Source organism: Leuciscus leuciscus (genome assembly GCF_965113295.1).
Source record: "Leuciscus leuciscus genome assembly, chromosome: 25".
Taxonomy (NCBI): domain Eukaryota; kingdom Metazoa; phylum Chordata; class Actinopteri; order Cypriniformes; family Leuciscidae; genus Leuciscus; species Leuciscus leuciscus.
Window position 1 is genome coordinate 7,179,644 of NC_138724.1, and position 21,750 is coordinate 7,201,393.

At 37.6% G+C, this 21,750-nt stretch overlaps 1 protein-coding gene and 1 long non-coding RNA gene across 2 annotated transcripts in view; both read right to left on the reverse strand.

The window, feature by feature from the left end:
- ankrd27 (ankyrin repeat domain 27 (VPS9 domain)) overlaps positions 1-21,750 on the reverse strand; it is a 53,031-nt gene that overhangs the window by 17,867 nt on the left and 13,414 nt on the right. Inside the window, exons 3-19 of the mRNA XM_082159822.1 lie at positions 19,988-20,098; positions 19,719-19,875; positions 18,935-19,089; positions 16,106-16,165; positions 15,976-16,029; positions 15,820-15,885; positions 15,401-15,477; positions 13,390-13,517; positions 8,573-8,654; positions 7,597-7,729; positions 6,718-6,798; positions 6,407-6,531; positions 4,153-4,235; positions 3,877-3,992; positions 3,259-3,351; positions 2,920-3,117; positions 2,223-2,282 (exon numbers count right to left, since the gene is read on the reverse strand). Of these exons, the coding sequence (XP_082015948.1) occupies positions 2,223-2,282; positions 2,920-3,117; positions 3,259-3,351; positions 3,877-3,992; positions 4,153-4,235; positions 6,407-6,531; positions 6,718-6,798; positions 7,597-7,729; positions 8,573-8,654; positions 13,390-13,517; positions 15,401-15,477; positions 15,820-15,885; positions 15,976-16,029; positions 16,106-16,165; positions 18,935-19,089; positions 19,719-19,875; positions 19,988-20,098 (1,779 nt within the window). The remainder of the gene's footprint in view (positions 1-2,222; positions 2,283-2,919; positions 3,118-3,258; positions 3,352-3,876; positions 3,993-4,152; positions 4,236-6,406; positions 6,532-6,717; positions 6,799-7,596; positions 7,730-8,572; positions 8,655-13,389; positions 13,518-15,400; positions 15,478-15,819; positions 15,886-15,975; positions 16,030-16,105; positions 16,166-18,934; positions 19,090-19,718; positions 19,876-19,987; positions 20,099-21,750) is intronic.
- LOC309490648 lies at positions 8,867-13,379 on the reverse strand. The gene is made up of 2 exons (XR_014202808.1): positions 13,188-13,379; positions 8,867-13,095 (listed from the first exon to the last, which is right to left on the reverse strand). It is a non-coding gene; the product is annotated as an uncharacterized lncRNA (long non-coding RNA).

Below are 21,750 nucleotides of genomic sequence, written 5' to 3' on the forward strand. Positions count from 1 at the left end.
ATAAAACGATCAATCAAAATTGACATCCCAATCCAAATTTGGCTCAAACTTTTCAAATCAATAATTGAACCAATTGTTTTATATGGCAGTGAAGTGTGGGGTCCTTCTATAAAATTAGATTTTTTAAATTGGGAAAAACATCCGATTGAAACTCTACATTTAGATTTCTGTAAAAGAATACTCAAAGTCCAAAGAAAAACACCAAACAACGGATGCAGGGCAGAATTAGGCCAATACCCTCTCCTCCTAAACATCCAAAAAAGAGCCATCAAATTCTGGAAACACCTAAAAACAAGCGACCCCAACACATACCATTACAGAGCCCTAAAACACCAAGAGCTGAGCGTAACGAGGAGTCCCCTGTGTCAGCTGGTGCTGAGACTGACTGAGCTCTCTCCTCCAGAGATCAGCTCGCCTCAGCACACACACACACTCACACACATTCGGCCTGCACAAATTATCAACACAGAACAAGACAAGTACATCACCCATTGGACGAACACCACTCAAAACCAACACAAACTGGAATGTTATTCGGCACTAAATCGAGAATACACTGTTGCGAACTACCTGAGCACAGTGAGTGATGTGAAGCTCAGGAAAACACTGACGATGTACAGACTCAGCGAGCACAGCCTGGCCATCGAGACGGGCCGGCGCAGACAGACCTGGCTCTCCCGTGAGGACAGACTCTGCACGCACTGCATTCTGGGAGTGACGGAGACCGAGCTGCACTTCCTCACAGAATGCCCAAAATATGAACACATAAGAGACCAATATTACCCCAAAATTAATAAAATATTTCCCCAATTTAACACCTGTAACCCAACCCAAAAACTCAGATTCATCCTTGGCGAAGAAGCCAAATGCTCCAATATAGCAGCAAGATTAGTAGCATCTCTCCACATCCTGAGGGACGACCAGAGCAGCAAACGCCCAATAAACACACACTCACTCACAGCCTAACACACCCCATCACACACACACACACACACACACACACACACAACACACACACACACACACACACACACACACACACACACACAGCCTAACAGCCTAACCCATCCCATCACACCTACACACATGTATATAATGTTCAAGTTCAGTGTTTATTTTTTGTTTTTTTTTTATATACATGATTTCTGCATTATAATCCTTTCTATTTTATTTATTAATCTTTGTTTACTCTATTATTATTGTTTTATGTTATCAGTATTATTATTTTTGCAATATCTAGCCAAGATAATATATATATAATACTATCTTTTTTATTTAATTTAACTATTATTATAATTCTGTGTACTAAATGTTCTAAATCATTTTCTATGTTGTTGTGATGCTTTGGCAATACAAAATGTACTTTTTTGTCATGCCAATAAAGCTTTCTGAATTGAATTGAATTGAATTGAGAGAGAGAGAGAGGAGAGAGAGAGAGAGAGAGAGAGAGAGAGAGAGAGAGAGAGAGAGAGAGAGAGAGATTTGGGAATGGAGATAACGGTTAGATCTGTTGCTGAAAGACTTTCTCTGTGAAGATTCTGTAGAGTTTTTCCAGTCAACTGAACGTGTTTCTCTGTTGCTCAAGACATTTAGAAACTTGTCAGAATGGGTTCATCGGTTGAGACACGGATGAGTGGTGAAACAATGTCTAAAACGGGGTTTCCAAAGGAGTTTGTGAGGGAACTGCAGGGGTTTGTGACATGATGAAACGCTAAGAATTATATTAAATGCAAGTAAAAAAAAAAAAAAAAAAATTGGGCTGGGATGATGATAATTGTGATTCACCAGTATACTACCAAAATAAAAGCTTGAGGGTTCAAGAATTCAAGAATTTAAGACATAAATAATACGATTGTAACTTAAAATTAATACAATTATCAAATTATCAAAATTTTTATTTAAAAGTATAATTAAAATTTACATCAGCAATATATTTCAGTCTTAAAATTTATAATTAGACAAAACAATATTACAATAGTAATAATAATAATAATTATTATTTTACATTATTTTAAAGTTCAGCTAGAAAGTGAATATTTAAACGTGTTATTAAATTATTGAAATGCTAACTTAAAATCTGGGGGGACTTGAGTAAATATTTGACTCCTATGGGGTTCGGCTGAAAAAAAAAAGTTTGGGAGCCATTGGTCAAGAGAAACATCCAAATGACAAGAACTAACTTTACTACACATTTAAACAATTACTTTGAATTATAAGCTCACCTCAAATCCACTTTCCCTTTTACTGGAGTCATGGTGTTTGCGCTCCAACAATGACAGAATCTGCAACACAGATCATTTCAATAGTTTACGAAATTCTCTGCTGAAAATAAAACATCTGGACACCCCTGGGCTGCGTTCCAGTTCTCCATGCCCTTCCCTCGCTAACTTTCCTCAGTCCCGTTCCCTCAGATGAGTGTCCACTACTGGCGGACCCATTGCAGTGTGTTGAACGTCCTAAGCCCTTGATCACTTGAATCCGCTATGGAGCTGATATATTATTTACTTTTTTTTTTTTTTCTGAAAAATGTGTTTATTACTGCATTCTGTATGTATATAGGTGTGTTTGGGTTGTTTAAAAAAAATAAAAATAAAATATATATATATTAATTAATATATCATAGAGTTGTGTGTGGTGGTGGTAAATTAAACACTATATGCTGTGATGTCACAATCATGTTGCATTGTGGTATATGGAGCTGCCTGAAGTGTCCATATGAAGTAGACTCGCTGCCGTGGTCAACATCGAGGGGTCGAGGGTCTGTCCATATAAACTTCCCTCCTCCACTTCACGAAGTGGAACGCACTTCAAAATGGCGGTGGGGATTCCCCCGAGGGGAAGTGCTTAGGGAAGTTCACGAGTGCGTGTCTAAAAGTGGAGTGGAACGCAGCCCTGGTCTAGACTGTGTGCAAACCTAACCTTGGAGTTGAGGGCACAGTGTAATGGAGTCTCCTTGGCTTTGTTATGGATGAGCGTTGATGCTCCATTCTCCAGGAGCACTTCCATGATGCCCTCGTAACCCCAGCGAGCGGCGATGTGGAGCGGCGTGTCTCCCTTATCATTCTGAACGTTCAGTCGACAGGAGTGCAGGTCGAAGTACACCAGCGCCTTCACACACTGACACACACATTTACATCAAGAATGAAATACCTACATTACAGACAGCATCAGTTTTACCACTAGACATTCACAAATGTAGTTAATGTAATGATGTGTCACAATTAAAAGAAAGTAAAACTACTAAGTACTGTGTCTTACATCTTCGTGTCCGTACATGCAGGCCAGGTGTAGAGGAGTGTTTCCACTGTTATCCTGAGCATCTGTGTTTGCCTTATAATCCAAGAGCAGCAGCTACAAGAGCAAACGTGAAGATCGATGAAACAACAGAGTTTTATGAAATATAATGAGACTTATTATGATGCCCCAACGCCTGTGAAGAGACGGCGCCAACTCCAGTGAAGACTTCAGATGACAAACTCTGAATCAACATGCACCGATGCTACAGTTTTCTATATGTCCTAATCATTTGTCAACAAACATGGATTCATTACTTTACTGAGTTCATCGTTTCTGCCTTCAATTAATACATTATTAGCTAACTGTGTGATTTGTACATAGCTTGGACACGGTCATCTGTAATGCAGACATGCATTTTCTGTAAAGATGCTTTGAAACAATATGCATTGTGAAAAGTGCTATACAAATAAATGTGAATTGAATAGTGAATTTTATTATGATGTAAAAAGACTGTCCCAATGTTGGAAAATAATCGAACATGTGAGATACTAGGAACTAACCACACAGTTGTGTTTCTCTGCTCATCAGAGCTACATAACTACAAGATAGTTATTGACACACGCTATGTTGAGCTCTGACCGTGACTCCCTGGTAGCCCTTCTGGCAGGAGAAGTGTAGCGGTGTGAGGGCATGGTAATCGGTGGCATTCACCACAGCTCCCTTTGACACCAGCAAGTCAATCAGCAGGGACTGACCTGGTCACAAGCACAACACACTCACAACATTTAGTGGTCAACTCCGTGTGAAATCTACAGATTCATGATGCAGATTCAAAAATACTACAACAAAATCTACCCCATTATAACAGCTATCATGCGAAAAAACAACAACAAAAAACACAAATACAATCCTCACCACAAATAGCAGCAACATGTAGAGGAGTATAGCCTCGGTCATCCCGAGAGAATGGAGTGACTATGGACGGGTCGTTTAATCTCCTGAACCAAGAAAACACCAAGAAAGAGAAGCAAAGCAATACATTTAATTAGGGAAAGGACATTCATCACTTTGTGGTGGTCATCAGCCCTACATATGGTCATTACGGTCTCAAAATTAACTTGATAACAAAATTAAAGAGCTGTGATAAAGATTGTAGTGTTAAAGGGGATATATGTAAGAATGTTTATGTATTAATAACCTTGTATTGCCAATGTGAACAAGAACTAATGAAAAAAAACGAGACCTTCCCCGACTTCCTAGGTTGTGTATGAAAGCCTGTAGACTGATTTTTATGTGAAAGATTCAGGCATTTTTTGCTGGGAAAATCAAAAGGATGTGACGGTTTAGTGCCTTTCTTCAGTTCAATGACACATGAAACGAATGCTTATACAATGTTCAGGATAATGCTGAAAGAGCCATTCTGTAATGTCAATCTGTCACGCAAGGAAAAGGGATTCATTCAAACTATTGTCTCACATAGCCAGTCTATAGTCTCAAATATACTTTATAATCAAACTATTATAACAGTGTAATTTGAATGACCTCATCTGTCGACATGATTCCGGTGAATTGCAGAGCTGGTGCAAATGTTATCCGCATCACTATGATCAGATGCTTTCTGAACTGCTGTTTTTGTTGTGTTTATGTTGTTATTAAAGGGATACTTCACCTCTGGAAAGATGAATGTGTATTTAAAATGGGTCATTTATGTAGAAGAAATGTGAAATTATTTTTGAATTTGGAGCTTTCTAGACTGAGAAAAGCCAGAAAATGTTTTTTTTTTGGCTTATGTGGAGTAAAGACAACAACTCCCAGAATTCACTTGCTTCGCTGCCCTAGGAGGTCACTCCCAAGCCACGCCTACCGGTAAGAGAGCGCAGTAGTTAAACAAGCTACTAGTGAGTCTCCGTGATGAGTCTGCCCGGGATTTCGAGATCGCCCAAAATGTCCGGGATTCGGCTTTTGCGTTCTACAGTCGCCATTCATTATGTTTACTGTGGCGAGCAGGACGAGGCTGAGGGGCGCGGGAGAACGATGAGAGGCCGGTGGCGTCATTACTGATGAGCTGTGAGACGCACTGGTCTCGTATCTCTCACGGAGGAGCGGGCGTTTTCTTAGCAATGTTAAAACGCACATCAACCGATCACTTGTTTAGCGTTCATGTAAACACTACATTCAGATTTACCAATCGGAATGAATTCAGTTAGATTGAAACAAAAGGTGTGCATGTAAACAATGAATGGCGACTGCATAAAGCAAAAGCCGAATCCCGGACCTTTTGGACGATCTCGACGGCCGGACATGTCTGGGAAAAAGAGGATGGTAACCCCTACTACTCAGCTTTCTCCACAGAACAAGAGCCTGTTAGCTTAGGATTTTTTCCAGACAAAAAATACATAAATCTCTCGTCTCAGGGGGACATGAGGGTGGAAAGCACGGTAATTCGAAAATACTACAGGTTTTCTACTAATACAAAGCTTAATGCTAAATCCTGAAGTATCCCTTTAAGAGGAAAGCATAAAGCACATATTCAGATATTGTATGTGATATTCATTAACAGGATATCGCTGCAAAAGGTATTTACAACTTCTTTTTACTTCTAAGCAAAGAACGAAAAAAAACCTTTGTCGTGGACCTTGAATCACGTTCAGTCTCTTGCACGTCACATGTGCATTTCACTCAAGTGCCACCGATATAACGGTTTCTGAATTCTAAATTTACCCCTTTAAATTAAATTGTTCCCGTTCACATGGATCCACTTATGTATTCTGTATGCCAGGCCTTTAGGTGGCGATGTCACTTAGTAAAGAAAAACTATGCGCCTATAGACTGGACACGTAATAAGCATTTTATGATGTCACCATTTTCACAAATCATATTTTTGTAGTTTACACTGAGACAATAACAGTATAATTTTCAAAAAGTTACACTTTGAAACCCGTTTTCAAAAGTATGTTTTCAGGCCCCCAAAGGGTCATTGTGTAAAGGAATGGCCAAAACACATAAAAAGTTTATAGTTGAAAACGGTGTCGTGTAAACAACCTTAGACCTTCAAGATCAGGTATTTGGTGTTTAAAAGGCATTAATGCAAACTTTCAGATCACTTCAAAAGCTTCTATGCATTTGTTCTGTGTGTGATAAATATGTTTGCTAGTCTGTCAGTACTGACCCTGAGATGTGGAGGTCACATGCGTCACAGGAACACAGTGGGTGGCATAACTTCTTCCCATCCTCCTCACTCTCGCTTTCACTCAGCAAACGCTGAACCTCGACCTCATTTCCGCTCACAATGTACTGCCATACACACACACACACACTTATAATCAATGCATTACTGCTAATGCGCTCATAAATCATATATTTATTTAATCAAGAACCAATTTGAGACACTTGTCTTGTGCATCTTAACTAGAATAAAAATGTACTTCCTGTTCTCGAGCAAACCAAAAATAAGGCAGAAAAACAGCCAATGGTGCTCACCTCAAAGAGCTGATCTGTAGGTGTTGCATTCTGGGACAGCAGGTCCACCTTCTCTCTGAAGGACAGCCTGTCTCTTGACCCCTGTGGACCACAACACATATTCACCAACCAAGACATTGCCTCAGAATTCTGGGATTAAGCATTCTTCTTTAAGGGAACATGGGGTGGTGTTGAGTACTGGGTCAAATACTGGGCCTGGTGCCTGGAAGTGTTCAGCTTCAAACCCTGCAGTGGTTGATCAAGGGACTTTCAAAAATTCAAACCAATTGCTTGTATAAAAAGTTAAATTAATTAACGTTAATCTTTCTATTTGAATGAACTAAATAAAAGTTCCTTACAGAAAACTATTTTTTTGACTTGGAATATAGTGTAATAGTAATATGAGCTAATTATAAGATACTTTCATGGTGTTGTTTGGTTATTTTTGGAGCTTGGCAGCATTTGTTCCCATTCGCTTGCATTTAGAGGTTGGCGATACGACCAAAATCTTTATTGAATAATTTTACTTATAATAATACTAATACAAATATGACTAATGTTATTTCACGATAACAACATATGACGTTGTTTTTGCATGAATTTACGTTGTTACAATATCAACACTTATGATACCATTGAAATTACATAATTTTTGACACCAATTTCATTATCAGCAAAGACACAAAAGCCTAAGGGCTGGGTATTAACATTTCCCGATTCGATTCAATTTAGATTTACAATCTTCAATTTAATTCAGATCTTCATTCAAATCGATTTGATATAGATTAATTTGGAGATACACAGTAGTGGCCAAAAGTGATGTTCAGAGGAGATTCATCTTCATCATAATTAGAAACCGAACCATAACTTGACCGTCTCAAGCACTGTGTTTGCTCTTACCAGAGGGCTCTGGGTGAGGTTCCCCTGGCGGATGTACTCCACAGCAGCCTCAAACGAGCTCAGATAGTAACTCAGATCATCCTTACTGGAGTTGCGGAAGCGGAAGTTCTTTATATAACTCAGATTTGCCATCCTGAAGAAAAAGTCAGATTATCAACATTGTGCATATATAATTAATGCAATCCACAGATTGGTAAATACATTAATTTAAAGGCACACTATGTAATTTTTCACCACTAGAGGTTGCTTATTCAAAACAAAGGCGTAGCTTGATGACGCCTTGATTTGGCGGGATCATGGGAGTTGTTGTCTTCACCTCTACAGCCAGTTGAGAATACGACAGGACTCGGACATAAATCATATTCATGGATGACCAGTTATGTATTAAAGATTAATTAACATTGCGAAAGCCGTTGGAGCGGAACGAGGTGCTGGAGCGATTGCTAATGAGAGACGAGCGCGACACACGGCTCGAGAACAGAGGAACTTTTATGATGTCGCAGACCGCTTGCGTATGTGGGGTAACGCAGCGCTGTTTTATCATAGTAGATACTTTTGAGTGCGTTGACAGTTGTTATAATGCTGTTACTCTGCGTTCGCTCAGCGGCTGCTATACGAGACACTTGTTGCACACTGCGGTGAGCTAGATCATTATTAGGTATGGCAAAACAGGGTACTCGTGGTAAATCAAGAAAACTGTGTTGAGCTTATATATAATAATAATTAGGTTCTTGTCAATTAACGTATCCAAACAGTTGCTCACCTGTCTAATAAAACACGTTATATAGCGTCTTTGGTGTTTCCATGAAGTCGAGGGTAACGCGGGTATGATTCTTAGAAACATTTGGGATAATGCAAGAACACAAATCAACTAAATATATAGCATTGTTCTAGTGGTTTTTGGATATTTTGATCCAAATATCTTACATAGTGTGCCTTTAACAATCACATCAATGATACAGAAAACAACACTCACCAGTTAGGAATTTCAGTTTTGATTAGCAAGTAGAGAATGACTGACAGAAGATCATCAGCACACATGGCCTCAATGCTCACCGCTGAAAGAGACAGACAATCATCATCAGCTTTTTAAATGTGTAATATCTTACTCTACACATGAGAAAGATAGAGTCACATGTTCAGTCCACCAGATTGCTGCAATAAGTGCTTCTCGTGAAGAACTACAGCCATGGTATTGGCAGTGACAAAGTTTGTTGCTTCAGTATTTGTAGAATATATTTTCACAATTTTCTATGGTTTACTGGAAAAGTTTTTTTTTTTTTAAACTGGGCTTTTATTGGCAAAAACATATGCAAAGGCTCAATATTTAAAGTGTTGACCATTCTTCATAAATTCTGCAATTCACTCGACATCACTGGATATCAGCTTCTTGGCCAAGTCCTTACTGATGCCGATCCATTCTTGCCTCAGTGCCCGGAGTTGATCACAGTTGGCGGGCTTCTACTCGTCCACTCGCCTTACATGGATAATCACCAAACTGCTCCTGGATCGTTGGGATCGTTGGGCTTCTGCAGGACGTTTTGATGCCATTCTTTATTCCTGGCAGTGTTTTGTGCAGAATTGTGAGAGAGTCCAAGCCGTCGGATGAAAAGCAACTCCACATATGGATGGTCTCAGGATGCATCACTCTCGGCACAGAACAGGACTCAAGGTAGCGTTCACCTTTTCTTCTCCTGACAACCGATTTTTTAGATGCCCCAAACATTCAGAAGAGGGCTTCATCAGAGAAAATAACTTGCACTAGTCTTCTGCGGTCCAATCCTTGTACTTCCAGCAACATTTCAGGCTGTACTTCTTTGTGTTTCCTTCCTTGACACCAGGCCAATGTCCAAAAGTCTTGGCCTCACTAGCGCATTTCCATTACCCTTCAAATTGCGCAAACTGAAATTGCGAATTGAAAATACGGCCAATGGAAAGATGCAAATTTCGCAAAAACTTCCATATATTGCAAAAAAGTTGTTATGCTCGCATGAGGTGGTTTTTCAGGCAATCCGAAAAATGAACATTTCGCAAAACTGCAATGGAAACAGATTCACAGTCACCCGACGTACAGAACAGTCATTCTTTAAAAAAGGCGTGGTATGTTTGAACAGAAGACGAGAGAGTTCTTCATTCAATTCATAAAAGACAAAAGAAATACGGGAATACTGGATTCTAAAAAACAAAGAAATGCCCCAATTCATCAAGAGCTTGAAGCAGATATGAGGGAGAAACACCCAGAAACACTTCATATATGCCAATCCCAGTATAAAGGTCTTTCCTTGCCATTAATGCTTGGATACACGCCTATGTCTCCTTCCATTAAAGATAATGGCTAGTGCGGTGGCTGAGATATATACAAACCTACCAACATTCATCGGCATGATTTTTGGAATGATTATCGCGAGAGGAAAAATTCAGTTTTAGTCGCATAACATCAGTTAATGGAAACGGCGTCATTTCACAATAGTTTTTTATCGACATTTAGAAAATATTGCAAAAGTTTTGCGCAAATCTGTAATGGAAACGCAGTTACTGTGTGTTCAGACTCTCTCACACTCTTCTGCTCAGTAGGAGACGGTCCTGGTGCTTGATGGACACTCTGGGTCATCCTGAAGCCTCCTCCATTGCAGGTGAACCTCTTTCCTTGAGGCTCTTGATGATCCAGTAAATGGTTCTTTCAAGGTGCAATATTCTTTGCATCAATCTCCTTGCATGCGAGGCTATTTTGATGCAAAGCAATGATGGCTGCACGTCGTTCTTTGGAGGGAACCATTGCTAACACAAGAACACAATGATTGGAAGCACTTCTTCCCTCCTTTAATAGCGATCAGTCTGCTCTTATAATCCACTCATAATGATTGTGATTTCACCTGACTATAGCTTGTTCACACTTTCTCATGTGCTGACGATGATTAGTGAAATGATGTTAGCTGGTCATTTTGTGCCAAGGACAAAAAAACTGTGAAATTTGAGGAGCTTTTTTTTGCACCAATGAAGCTTTTTGCAATTCTTTAAAATGCACCTGGTCACTCTGCACAATAATCTAGAAACAATGGAAATCAACACCACAACAACTGAAGCAGCAAACTTTGCAAAACACAACATTTCTGTCACTCCCAATTAGTGTTGCACAATGTACCGACACTAGTAAGGTAGTGTGATACCCTGCGTTTTTAAAAACAATATGATTCATCATTTTACGAGTATCGGTACTTTAAAAATAACAGGGTTTTAATAAGAGTCATATTTCCTGGGTTGTGTCGACGCATGGTAGTGAAATATGTCTAAATTCAGCAGTTTCAAGGCGGGCTCAGATCAGAAGTTTGGGTGGAGCTGACGATCGCCTAACCCGCCCCAACAACTAACCATAACTTCACTATAACTAGAAGCTCCACCATAACAAATGCCCAACCCCACCTCACCATTAAACCTAACCTTAAAGATGCTATAATCTCCAGCCTGACTGCTGGTCTTAAACTGCTGGTCTGAGACTGCAGTGTTGTATGGCTCTGCGGTTCTGCAGTTGGTTAGTATTGTAACTTTATATATCTGCACAGTGCAAGACTGCTTAAAGTTACTGACATGTTAGAGTGATAAAGAAACATTCACAAAGGAGAAAAAACATGGGACAAGCTCAATTTTAAAAAGAGTTAAGCACAATAAAAAAGAACAACACTCAATGCAGTCACACACCCGAAGCACGCACACAGAAAGTCGCCTCTAACGCGTGCGATTACTTTCTAAATCCTTAATGCTTTAAAATAATTTTACGCAATTAACGCAAATAAATTACAAAAGTATGTGAAGCTGCGTCATTAACGCAATTTACGTCAAGCAAGATTATCTCAGAAGTCTTGAGTTTATCACACTGAGCATCTACAAGCACCTGTAACCCTGCTGGGAGGAACTTTCCATTTCTAACCCTTTAACCCAATTCTGCTTATCTGTGTTGTGATCTGACCAGTTAAAGCCCTGAAACTCTGGGAAAGTTTTCAGTGATCCAGTAATCAAATTCATTCAAACAATCAGTCCAAAACAGCGCTAATGTAAAGAAGGCTAATGTAAAGAAGGCCTGGCTGATCCTCAGAGAGAATAAAGACTCACAGTGTGTTTTTAATGAATCACTCATTCCAGTGTGTGCTTTACTTTAAAACACAAGCTCTGTCATATTCTGTGATTGTTTCTACACACACCCAGGATAATGTTGGATTTGTGCTGTTGTAGGTTTATGCAGTCAAGGCGCTTGATTTCGTTTTTTGTTTTTTTTGTCTCCACGTGGTCCCGTTCGGTATCGCATTTTGACTCGTCTAAAATGAAAACAAGCTCTTTGTTGTAGCTCTGTACACATACTATAAAATGTGAATTCTGTAAAAAAAAAAAAAAAAAAAATTCTGTAATGTTTTTTCATGGGTGCTATGGTGTGCATAAATGTATCATATAATAGACTTATATAGACTTCTTATATCATTTGGTTATTTGATGTCCTTTTGGAGTCTCCAAGTGTCCTTAAAGTTTGCAGAAAATACAGTTTTGTGAGAATCACCCTTTAATTCGATTGTTTACTTTGATGGATATAGTAAATAATGACAACATGAATGTGTTAAATAAGATAAATGGCTTATGCTTAATTGCACAATAAGTGTACGATTAATCACAACAAAAGTGTCATTTATCTGATAATTTTTATATATATATATATATTTTGATTAATTTATTCAATTTCTGTAATATTATTTACTTGAACACTAAATAGACCTGCACCTGAAAAAACTTAAAGCACTGTTTATTTCAATTGTCTGTTTTATTGAATTTATCATATTGTTTGTTACTAGCATCTATGTTCTTATTATTAATAACTAAGATAAAATAAAACAACAAAAAATATCTGCTTGCTCATGCCCTTGTCAAGTGTGATCTATTTTGTGACAAGTGAACGTTTTCTCCATCCGAGTTTAACAAGGCAATTGAGGTCAATAATAACAATTTAATCTGGTTTTATCCTTTTAGCCAAAGATCTATATATTACCTGTAGGCTTGGCTGTATCATAGACGACTGGTGTGATTTTTTATTTATTTATTTGTTTTTAAGGGAAGGAAATGCTCAAAAAAGCAGGGCAGGGACATACAATAGTTAAAGAGATTTAATTATTTATTATAATTGACCAAAATGTTCTAAATAAAATCTTTCCTGAAGAAAAGAAGCATTGAAAACATGTATACAAATGGAAAGAACATCCTGTGCCTGTTTTTCTGTCTGCCTTCAGTGCCCTGTTATGGCAAAATTGAGAAAATGACTTAACAAGCTGTTTGACAAACAGACATTAGGATAGCATTCCTCTAGTTTACACACACTGGAAGTGTTGCTGCTCTGCTGCACGGAAACTAAGATCTGTAAAACAGAGAACTAACTGTTCATGAATGAGCGTGAACTGGCTAATCCGGTCATAAGAGCCATGCATAACGAGATCTGTTTGCAAAAGGGCAAAATAGACAAACCTTCACACGCACGCACACACACACACACACACACACACACACACACACACACACACACACACACACACACACACACACACACACACACACACACACACACACACACACACACACACACACACACACACACACACACACACACACACACACACACACACACACACACACACAGTTCATCATTCATTTACCATAATATTTACATGGCACTCCTAAATAGTTGCAAAAGTACCATGGTAATACCTTGAAGTGAATACAGAGTATTTTGATAGACAGTAAGGTTTGTGGTCACAGCACCTGTATCTCGGCGTCTGTTGGACTGCATGATGGTTAAAATAACTTTCCTTATGCAGAGCAGTTTCTGCAGGGGAGACGTACAGATGTTCAGTTGACTCAATTCCCTCTTAGCCCGAAGAATATTTATACTAGGAGAGAGAGAAGTGACATATGATTACTAAATAATTTAAAACTCTCGGAGTCTATTCTTTACAAAACTTTTAACAGTTTCTAGCACAATATTACAAATTTTTTCTTCATGATTTTGCATGTCTCTATGACATTCTGGTCTTTAAAAAATGGCGCAGGTCAGACTAGTAATTTGGCTTAGCAGCACTTAAAGGAGCATTCACCCGTGGGAACAATAACAGGGTAGCTGCACAATTTTTAAACTCAAATTTAAGGCTTTTTAAGACCTGAAGAAATCAAAATGAATACCGTACATTAGGGGCGCGCAATATTGACAAAAATATGTCTCGATATTTTCAAAGTTTTGTTGATAATAATTAGATGATATTTTACTGATTGTGTTTTTGTACTGGTACCCTGGCTGGTTTAGGCCTGTTGTTGACAGCAGACTCACGAAGATATTCATATTTTTTATATTCTATGCAGTGGTCAGTTCAGTAGTGACAATATTTGCCACCTTAAACTGATTTCCAGGGGCATTTTCACCTATATATGGACATTGTTTCTAAATGTATTTAGAGGTATGCATCACCTTTTATGTCAAATTCTAACATTCAAATTAAATTATATTAGAATAACACAGTACCAATGTCAAATTAAATCATTAAATTAAAATCCATCCTTGCAGTGCAGAGGTGACACAGAAGCGGCATCAAAACTGGCATTAGCCTACTATATTTACACTTCATTTACAATTGCATAAATAAAGCTATTCAATATTTAAATATGAAATGATTTATAATTTTAACGTTTTAATTAAAGGATACTTTAAATATGAAACTAAAACCACCAGTAGGTGGCGGCAAGTCACTGTCTTAATAAGCGAGTTGTTGGAGTCATTTATTCAACCGATTTGTTCAAACGGCTGATTCATTCAGAAAAACAAGTGATTGTTCATTGAATCGTTAAAATGATTCGTTCAAAACGAGGATTTCGGTAAAAAAATAAAAAATAATCACCGCTGTCTGTTGGACTACGGCTTCATTATGAAATTCTCGTCGGCGATATAAAGTGAAAATTGACAATATTGTGTCCAAAAAGTAACTCACAATGTTAACGTTATTGTTAATTTAACTGTTGTATAAAATAAATAGCACATTTGCAATTGTGCACAGGAAAACAGCACTCTTGGTCATGTGATATTCTAATATAACAACATAATATGATATAAATATATGACAAAAACTCATTTGGGGACATCTATAACTGCACTGACACATCACGCAGTGAAAGCAAGCCTGAGAGACAAACGCGATGTCAGCTCGCACTCGCAGTGCCTCGTACATAGTTAAAACAATGATTACAATATAATCATAGTTCATAGACAACATCGCACACTCCTAAGCCTACGCAAATTAGATAGTTTTAATTTCGAAAGCATTTAGATAAGTCTAAGTCAAAGTGTCATCTAAAATTTAAGACCTTTCATAAGTAAAAATACGACTTTTAAAGACTTTTTATGGCCTTAAATAAAAAAAAAAAGGATCCACGGGGACCCTGATTAATCTTTATTGAAAGTGGGTCATATAAAATATATAATAGGTCTGTAGCGTGAGTGGGTCCCACCCCCTGGACAAATGAGGAACGAGTGTTTGTAGTCTCAACCCCTCTACAAAGATATGGGACTTCCTGCTTAGAATGACGCAAAATGACGATTTTTACATCATTATAAGCAGGAACTGCAACACTGAAATCCGTATTTCTCCCGTCTCAGGGGAAAATGAGGGAATAATGCACGACCATTCAAAAAAATGACTGTCTTTCTAACGATACAAAGCTTAATGCAAATGGGTGAAGTGTTCCTTTAAGAAAAAGACATCCATCTAGAGATAGAGCAGTTCACCTGAATTCTGACTTCACACCAAGGTCTTTCTGTTGCAGTTCCTGTAAGGATCGTGTTGTTTTATTGAAAGCTGCATCCTGTCAAGACAAATATACATTTAATATCTTCTGCTACAGCGACGACCAGCTTTTACAGAGGCCATGTTTCTGGAAGTATTTTTGAATGACTTCTGAAATGATGCATTAAAAGACAAACCAGACAGCTCTGAGACGACAGAGCATTACATCATTTAGTAACAATAATTTTTTAAAAAGCATAGAAAATCTGCAAAGTAAAAAAATAAATAAAAAATAAATAAAAAATAAACATTCTGAATTACTGAATTACTGAAATCGAAAATTGAAATTTTACTCCCTGCAACAAACAAACAAACACATTAAGGTGAAAGTGAGCTCATTAATGGTATGGTTTATCAGTACCCGACTTGCTTCAAGAGTCCCAACATAACTAAAGAGTAGATCATGGATGCCATGATGGATGTACATCTGAAAACGGAGGAAATAAAAGCCAAATTAATTCTTAACTCAAGGTTACACGTTTAAAAGACAGAATAAACTGTTTGGTTGTTCACTGACCTCCACTGCTTGCTTGAGTAGAGTCATCTGTATCTCCTGTCTCGCCAAAAGTCTCTGAAACGAAGACATTTTACCCAGTCAGCATCACAAGAGAGTCCGTATTAGAGAGATCCATCCTTAAACAGCTTACCAGATGAGAGTCCCTCAACAGCCACTGAAGACATCTTGTGTAAAGGGTATTTACAGAGTCCTAAAGGATTGGGTGACAAGATAAACAATAAATAGTGAGATCTAAAAAGGATTGAAGTTAAATACATGATATTGGTACTTTATTGAGGAACCAGGGGCCGGTTGCATCAGCTGAGTGCAAGTTATAACTTAAGTCTAGTTTTGACGTAAATGGGTACTAAGTTACAACTAACTCACTATTATTTATTTAGTAGTGCACAACACCATATTTGTGCATTGCTCCATTAAACTTAGTTGAAACGTAACTATGTATAAACTAAATATTAACGCAAGCCTCCGATCAGGAGTTGGAATGAAACAGACTGACTGAACTGCATCGACAAGCTCTTGTTTTTCCCCACAGACTTCAAATCTTTAGACATATGTGACCCTGGATCACAAAACCAGTCCCAAATCGCACGGGTATATTTGTGGGTCAAAATGATCCATTTTTCTTTTATGCCAAAAATCATTAGGTTATTAAGTAAAGATCATGTTCCATGAAGATATTTTGTAAATTTCCTACCGTAAATATATAAAACATTTATTCTTGTGAGTGAATGCTGCACAATCACGAACATAAATGAACAACTTTAAAGGAGATTTTCTCAATATTCCGATTTTTTTGCACCCTCAGATTCCACATTTTCAAATAGTCGTATCAGCCAAATATTGTCCTATCCTAACAAACCATACATCAATGGAAAGCTTATTTATTCAGCTTTCATATGATGTATAAATCTAAAAAAAAAAAAAAAAAAGACCCATGTGACTGGTTTTGTGGTCCAGGGTCACATATATGGTAATCAGTGATGAGAACGCATTACAAGTCTCTTGAGTCATGAAATCAGATTACTTTTTTCAAGTAACTAGTAAAGTAACGTATTACTTTTAAATTTACAACAAAATACCTGAGTTACTTTTTTCAAACAAGTAACGCAAGTTTACTTTGTTTTTCCATTTATTGACTAACAGCTCTCCTGTCCTCATGTTGAGAGAGATCGTGAGTGCAGAGGTGTTGTGAACATGATGGTTATTGTAGTTCTAGAATAAATGTAAGTTGGCATTTACTAATTTAACTTGCAAAAAATTTTAATACAATAAATAATAAAAAAACAGATTCAGTATCACCCAAATGTAATAAAAACAGTGAAATGCAATCTCAGAATATTACGCAAACCTGCAATAATGTTACATTAAATATACTTTATGTATTTAATCTCACTTTATTAATGTCTTTGCTACTGACCTTCCATGATCCACTTCAATAAGCAAAAATGACTCTAGATAAACATCACATTTGTGTTTAATTGTTTACATTTTTATTGCAGAAGTAATAAAAGTTTTTTTTTTTTTTTTTTTTTAACTGTACACTCTACTGTACAAGCGTGAATGTGTGTTTCCTTCAGCCTGAGGCTTATTCATTTCACTTTTGGTGTGAAAGGGCCTTTACATTTGCCAAAAATAGAACTTTTTTTTTGTTATAAAAGCCCAGCCCAATAATTTAACGCATTACTTTACATAAAAAGTATGTAAGTAATGCAATTAGTTACTTTTTTATGGAGTAAAGCAATATTGTAATTCATTACTTTTAAAATAACTTTCCCCAACACTGATGATAATGCTGACATTTACACTCGCTTATATTTTAAGAGAGACAACATTATGAATATACTACTTTGTTAGAAGCTCCTCAACACGAATCTGTCCTAAACAACGTGTCGCTGTGTATCGGTCCGTATTGTGCATGTCAAATAAAATTTGTCAAATAAATATAAATTACTATGTTTTTTGCATTAGTATTTATTTATTGATCCTTATTAATGTCAACTACAGTTTCTGAATGCTATTTACGTATACAAATACCTATCATGTTATTCATGATTAAGTAGTATTATATTTATTGGAAACTTATTTTTATTGTTAGTTACGTGAGGCAAAAGAAGTTAGAATGAAGGAGAAAGTGGAATTCACAGCATTTCAACACAAATTCTGCTCACATATTTGAAGGCTGTGATTGGATCATTGAGGCACCGCATATATTACGCAACCACGCATTACTGACTAGCTTCGTTCTGTCTTTATGACAAATGGTGCAACCGAATAAAGTACAGAGTTAGTTACAAACGAGCTAGTGGTTACTAAGCCTCTAGTGTGGACCATTTTAAGAGAGAACTTATGAATGGCTGGAGCAACTGCAACACATATCCTGTAATACATTTCTTCAGTCACAGTAAAGTGGCTCTTGTGAGGCGGTTCTTTTTAGCAAATCAAATTAAAGACATACACCTTTTAATGGATAGTTACAAAATGTTGTTAAAAAGTGTTAAACAAATCCCTGTATGTTTACAGCATTAGCAGAGAGAAATTATTTGATATGCAAGCAGAATAAACATTATTACTGAAATAATTGAATTGCTATCAAATCAAACTGAATCAGAATCTAATTGAGATCTTGTGAATCGGACTTGAAAAGAATCAGGAATCTGTATTGATGACCAGCCATATGGTCTTGGAATAGCGTCTAGCTCCTGGACAGGGAGATACAGAAGTTTGTAATAAGATAAAAACTACCCCATATGTGTTATAAATATCTATTTGTAATATTTTAATGCTACAAGACAATTCCCATTAGTATTCTTTAGGATTGTGTTCAAATAATAATATGTTCAATTCATTTGTTTTACTGTTACCACTTCTCTTAAGGTATTACGTATGTTGTCAGGCTCTGATTAACATTTAAGTGGATAAAAGCAAGATATGATGAAATGTAAATCTGGGTTTGTCTCACTATGTGATGTCGTAGGCCCTTCCTCTCTTGTTCTTTGAAGGACTGACAGAAGGTGGCCACAAACTTGTCCAGTTTTTCAGCATGGCGGCCCAAGAATTCCCTTACTTCCTCAATATTCTTCAGACAGTACAGAGCAGAAACAGAACTCAACTCCTCTGCGGAAGAGAAAACAAATCATCAAATTCATAGATTTTGAACAGGCGATCAAATGGAACGAATCCGTCCAGCAAACGATCCATTTACAGTAATACAACATTGGCATCTGCGTTGCAGTTAGGATGAAGTGTTAAAGTCCCACTGTGGTGAAAACCCAGCTTTTAAATGTTGTTTATATGTCTATGTGGTGTTTTTAATATGATTTTGCACGTGGTTTGCCTTAAGTTCATAAGTCGACACCATTGCTGAGTATTTTCTCCTTAAAACTGCAGTGAACCAAAGACAGTCTCAAACAAACGCTTTGAAATCGCTGGTGTTTCTGACGTCACAAACTACCTTGTAACCAATCAGATCAACGTGTGATCGTCAACCAGTGGATCTCTGAGTGGAGGCGGGGCTCATTTGCATATTCATTGAACCACGTATACTAAATGAGTATACTGCAAAATATTCCACACAGATTTCCTTTTGTGGATTTGGATTTGGATTTAAGTGTATGGAATGTTTAAGGCAAATTCACTGCATTACCAATTAAAATCTGCTTGGTTTGGAAGTGACCTCTGTGTTTCATGCATTATTACACTAATACGACTGCGCCTTTAGCTAGAACCTCTTACAAACAAATTACCAGGGCTGTGGTCAGAATCGAAGGGTCTTGTGATGCACAGTATGCTGTAGGCCTGCTCTTTCTCATTGTAGAAAGTCTCCTCAAACAGGATGGGGACAGAAGTGGGATTGGGAAACCCTGCTCCCAGGCGGACCTGGTTATTGTCTATAGACACTTCCTGGAAGATACGCCACAGTAAAAAGCTGGTCAGTTACAGTCAGCATCCTGAAATTTAACTCTGAATGATACATGTGGGGCTTCTGCGTGATTATATGTGGGATTTTACACACCTTTCCATCTAGCGTCTGGTAACCCTGTTCAGCCGGCTGAAGCACGTATTCGTCAAACTGGGCTGCTGTAAAAGAGGCCGTTGGTAAACTTCCACAACACGGTACCAGGATCTAAAAAAAAGAAAAAAAGTTTTGAATTGATCAAGCACAAACAAACTCATCACAAGCTTTACTACGACTTCAGGAGCCTTGGAAAACAGCACACAAGTCTTATGGACTACTTATATGGTGTGTTTTGTTCTATATTGTCACTATATGCTTCTTTTGAGTTCATAAAAAGAAAGTAAGTCATATGGATAAAGAACAACATAAGGGTGAGTAAATAATGTCAAAATAAAGCAATAAACCATGTGGATAATAGTGTTTTTACCACTTAGATATAATTAAAATATAAGACTCGAATGTTCAATAAAAAGTCAAATTTTGTAATATTAATAGACCTTAATCAGGGTAGCAACAGATTTTATTGGCAACGAGGCTGAGTTCAGTGTGTTCAACGTGGTTGAATTTTTCCATCTTTCAGAGGAAAAATAATACCGTTTTTTTTTTTTTTTTAAGAAACTTGACATAGTGCATGCCACGGAAAAGACTGTACAGTGAGCCAGAGATGCTCACAAGTCTCTGAGCTAGAGTCCAAGTCAAGTCTCAAATCTTTGAGCTAGAGTCCAAGTCAAGTCTCAAGTCTTTGAGCTAGAGTCCAAGTCAAGTCTCAAGTCTCTGAGCTAGAGTCCAAGTCAAGTCTCAAGTCTTTGAGCTAGAGTCCAAGTCAAGTCTCAAGTCTCTGAGCTAGAGTCCAAGTCAAGTCTCAAGTCTCTGAGCTAGAGTCCAAGTCAAGTCTCAAGTCTTTGAGCTAGAGTCCAAGTCAAGTCTCAAGTCTCTGAGCTAGAGTCCAAGTCAAGTCTCAAGTCTCTGAGCTAGAGTCCAAGTCAAGTCTCAAGTCTTTGAGCTAGAGTCCAAGTCAAGTCTCAAGTCTTTGAGCTAGAGTCCAAGTCAAGTCTCAAGTCTCTGAGCTAGAGTCCAAGTCAAGTCTCAAGTCTCTGAGCTAGAGTCCAAGTCAAGTCTCAAGTCTTTGAGCTAGAGTCCAAGTCAAGTCTCAAGTCTCTGAGCTAGAGTCCAAGTCAAGTCTCAAGTCTTTGAGCTAGAGTCCAAGTCAAGTCTCAAGTCTCTGAGCTAGAGTCCAAGTCAAGTCTCAAGTCTCTGAGCTAGAGTCCAAGTCAAGTCTCAAGTCTATTGTGGTTATAATAAGTGTTGCATCACGTACAGCGACCCCTCCAGGCTGCTTAGAACACTGCATAGCTATATATAAGGAATTCAAAGCATGTAATATGTTATTATGACTCCTTTATTTATTACAGTATCAGCTTTGATTTTGGTATATACTCAATGTAAACAGGCTATTGCAACATGACAAAAACACCAAGAATGCTTTACTTTTAAGTTAATATCTGTATTTTGCCTTGTAGCATGAACATACAGTACAGACCAAAAATGTTGTTTCTGAAGAAAAAGGACTCCCTTGTCTGTCGCTGAATTATAATGAAAGGCCTTGGCTCCTATTGTGCTGGCTCTGTGGGGCTATAAGACCAAATATATAAAAATGTTATACCTTACACTTACAGTACTAAAATTGACATACTCCTATTTAGTGCAAAACATCACATTGTAGCTAAATGCAAAACACTATTGCAACGAACCAAATTATGTGAAATATACTATTATAAAAATATACTTTTATTGACCCCTTTCCGTGGATGAAAAACACT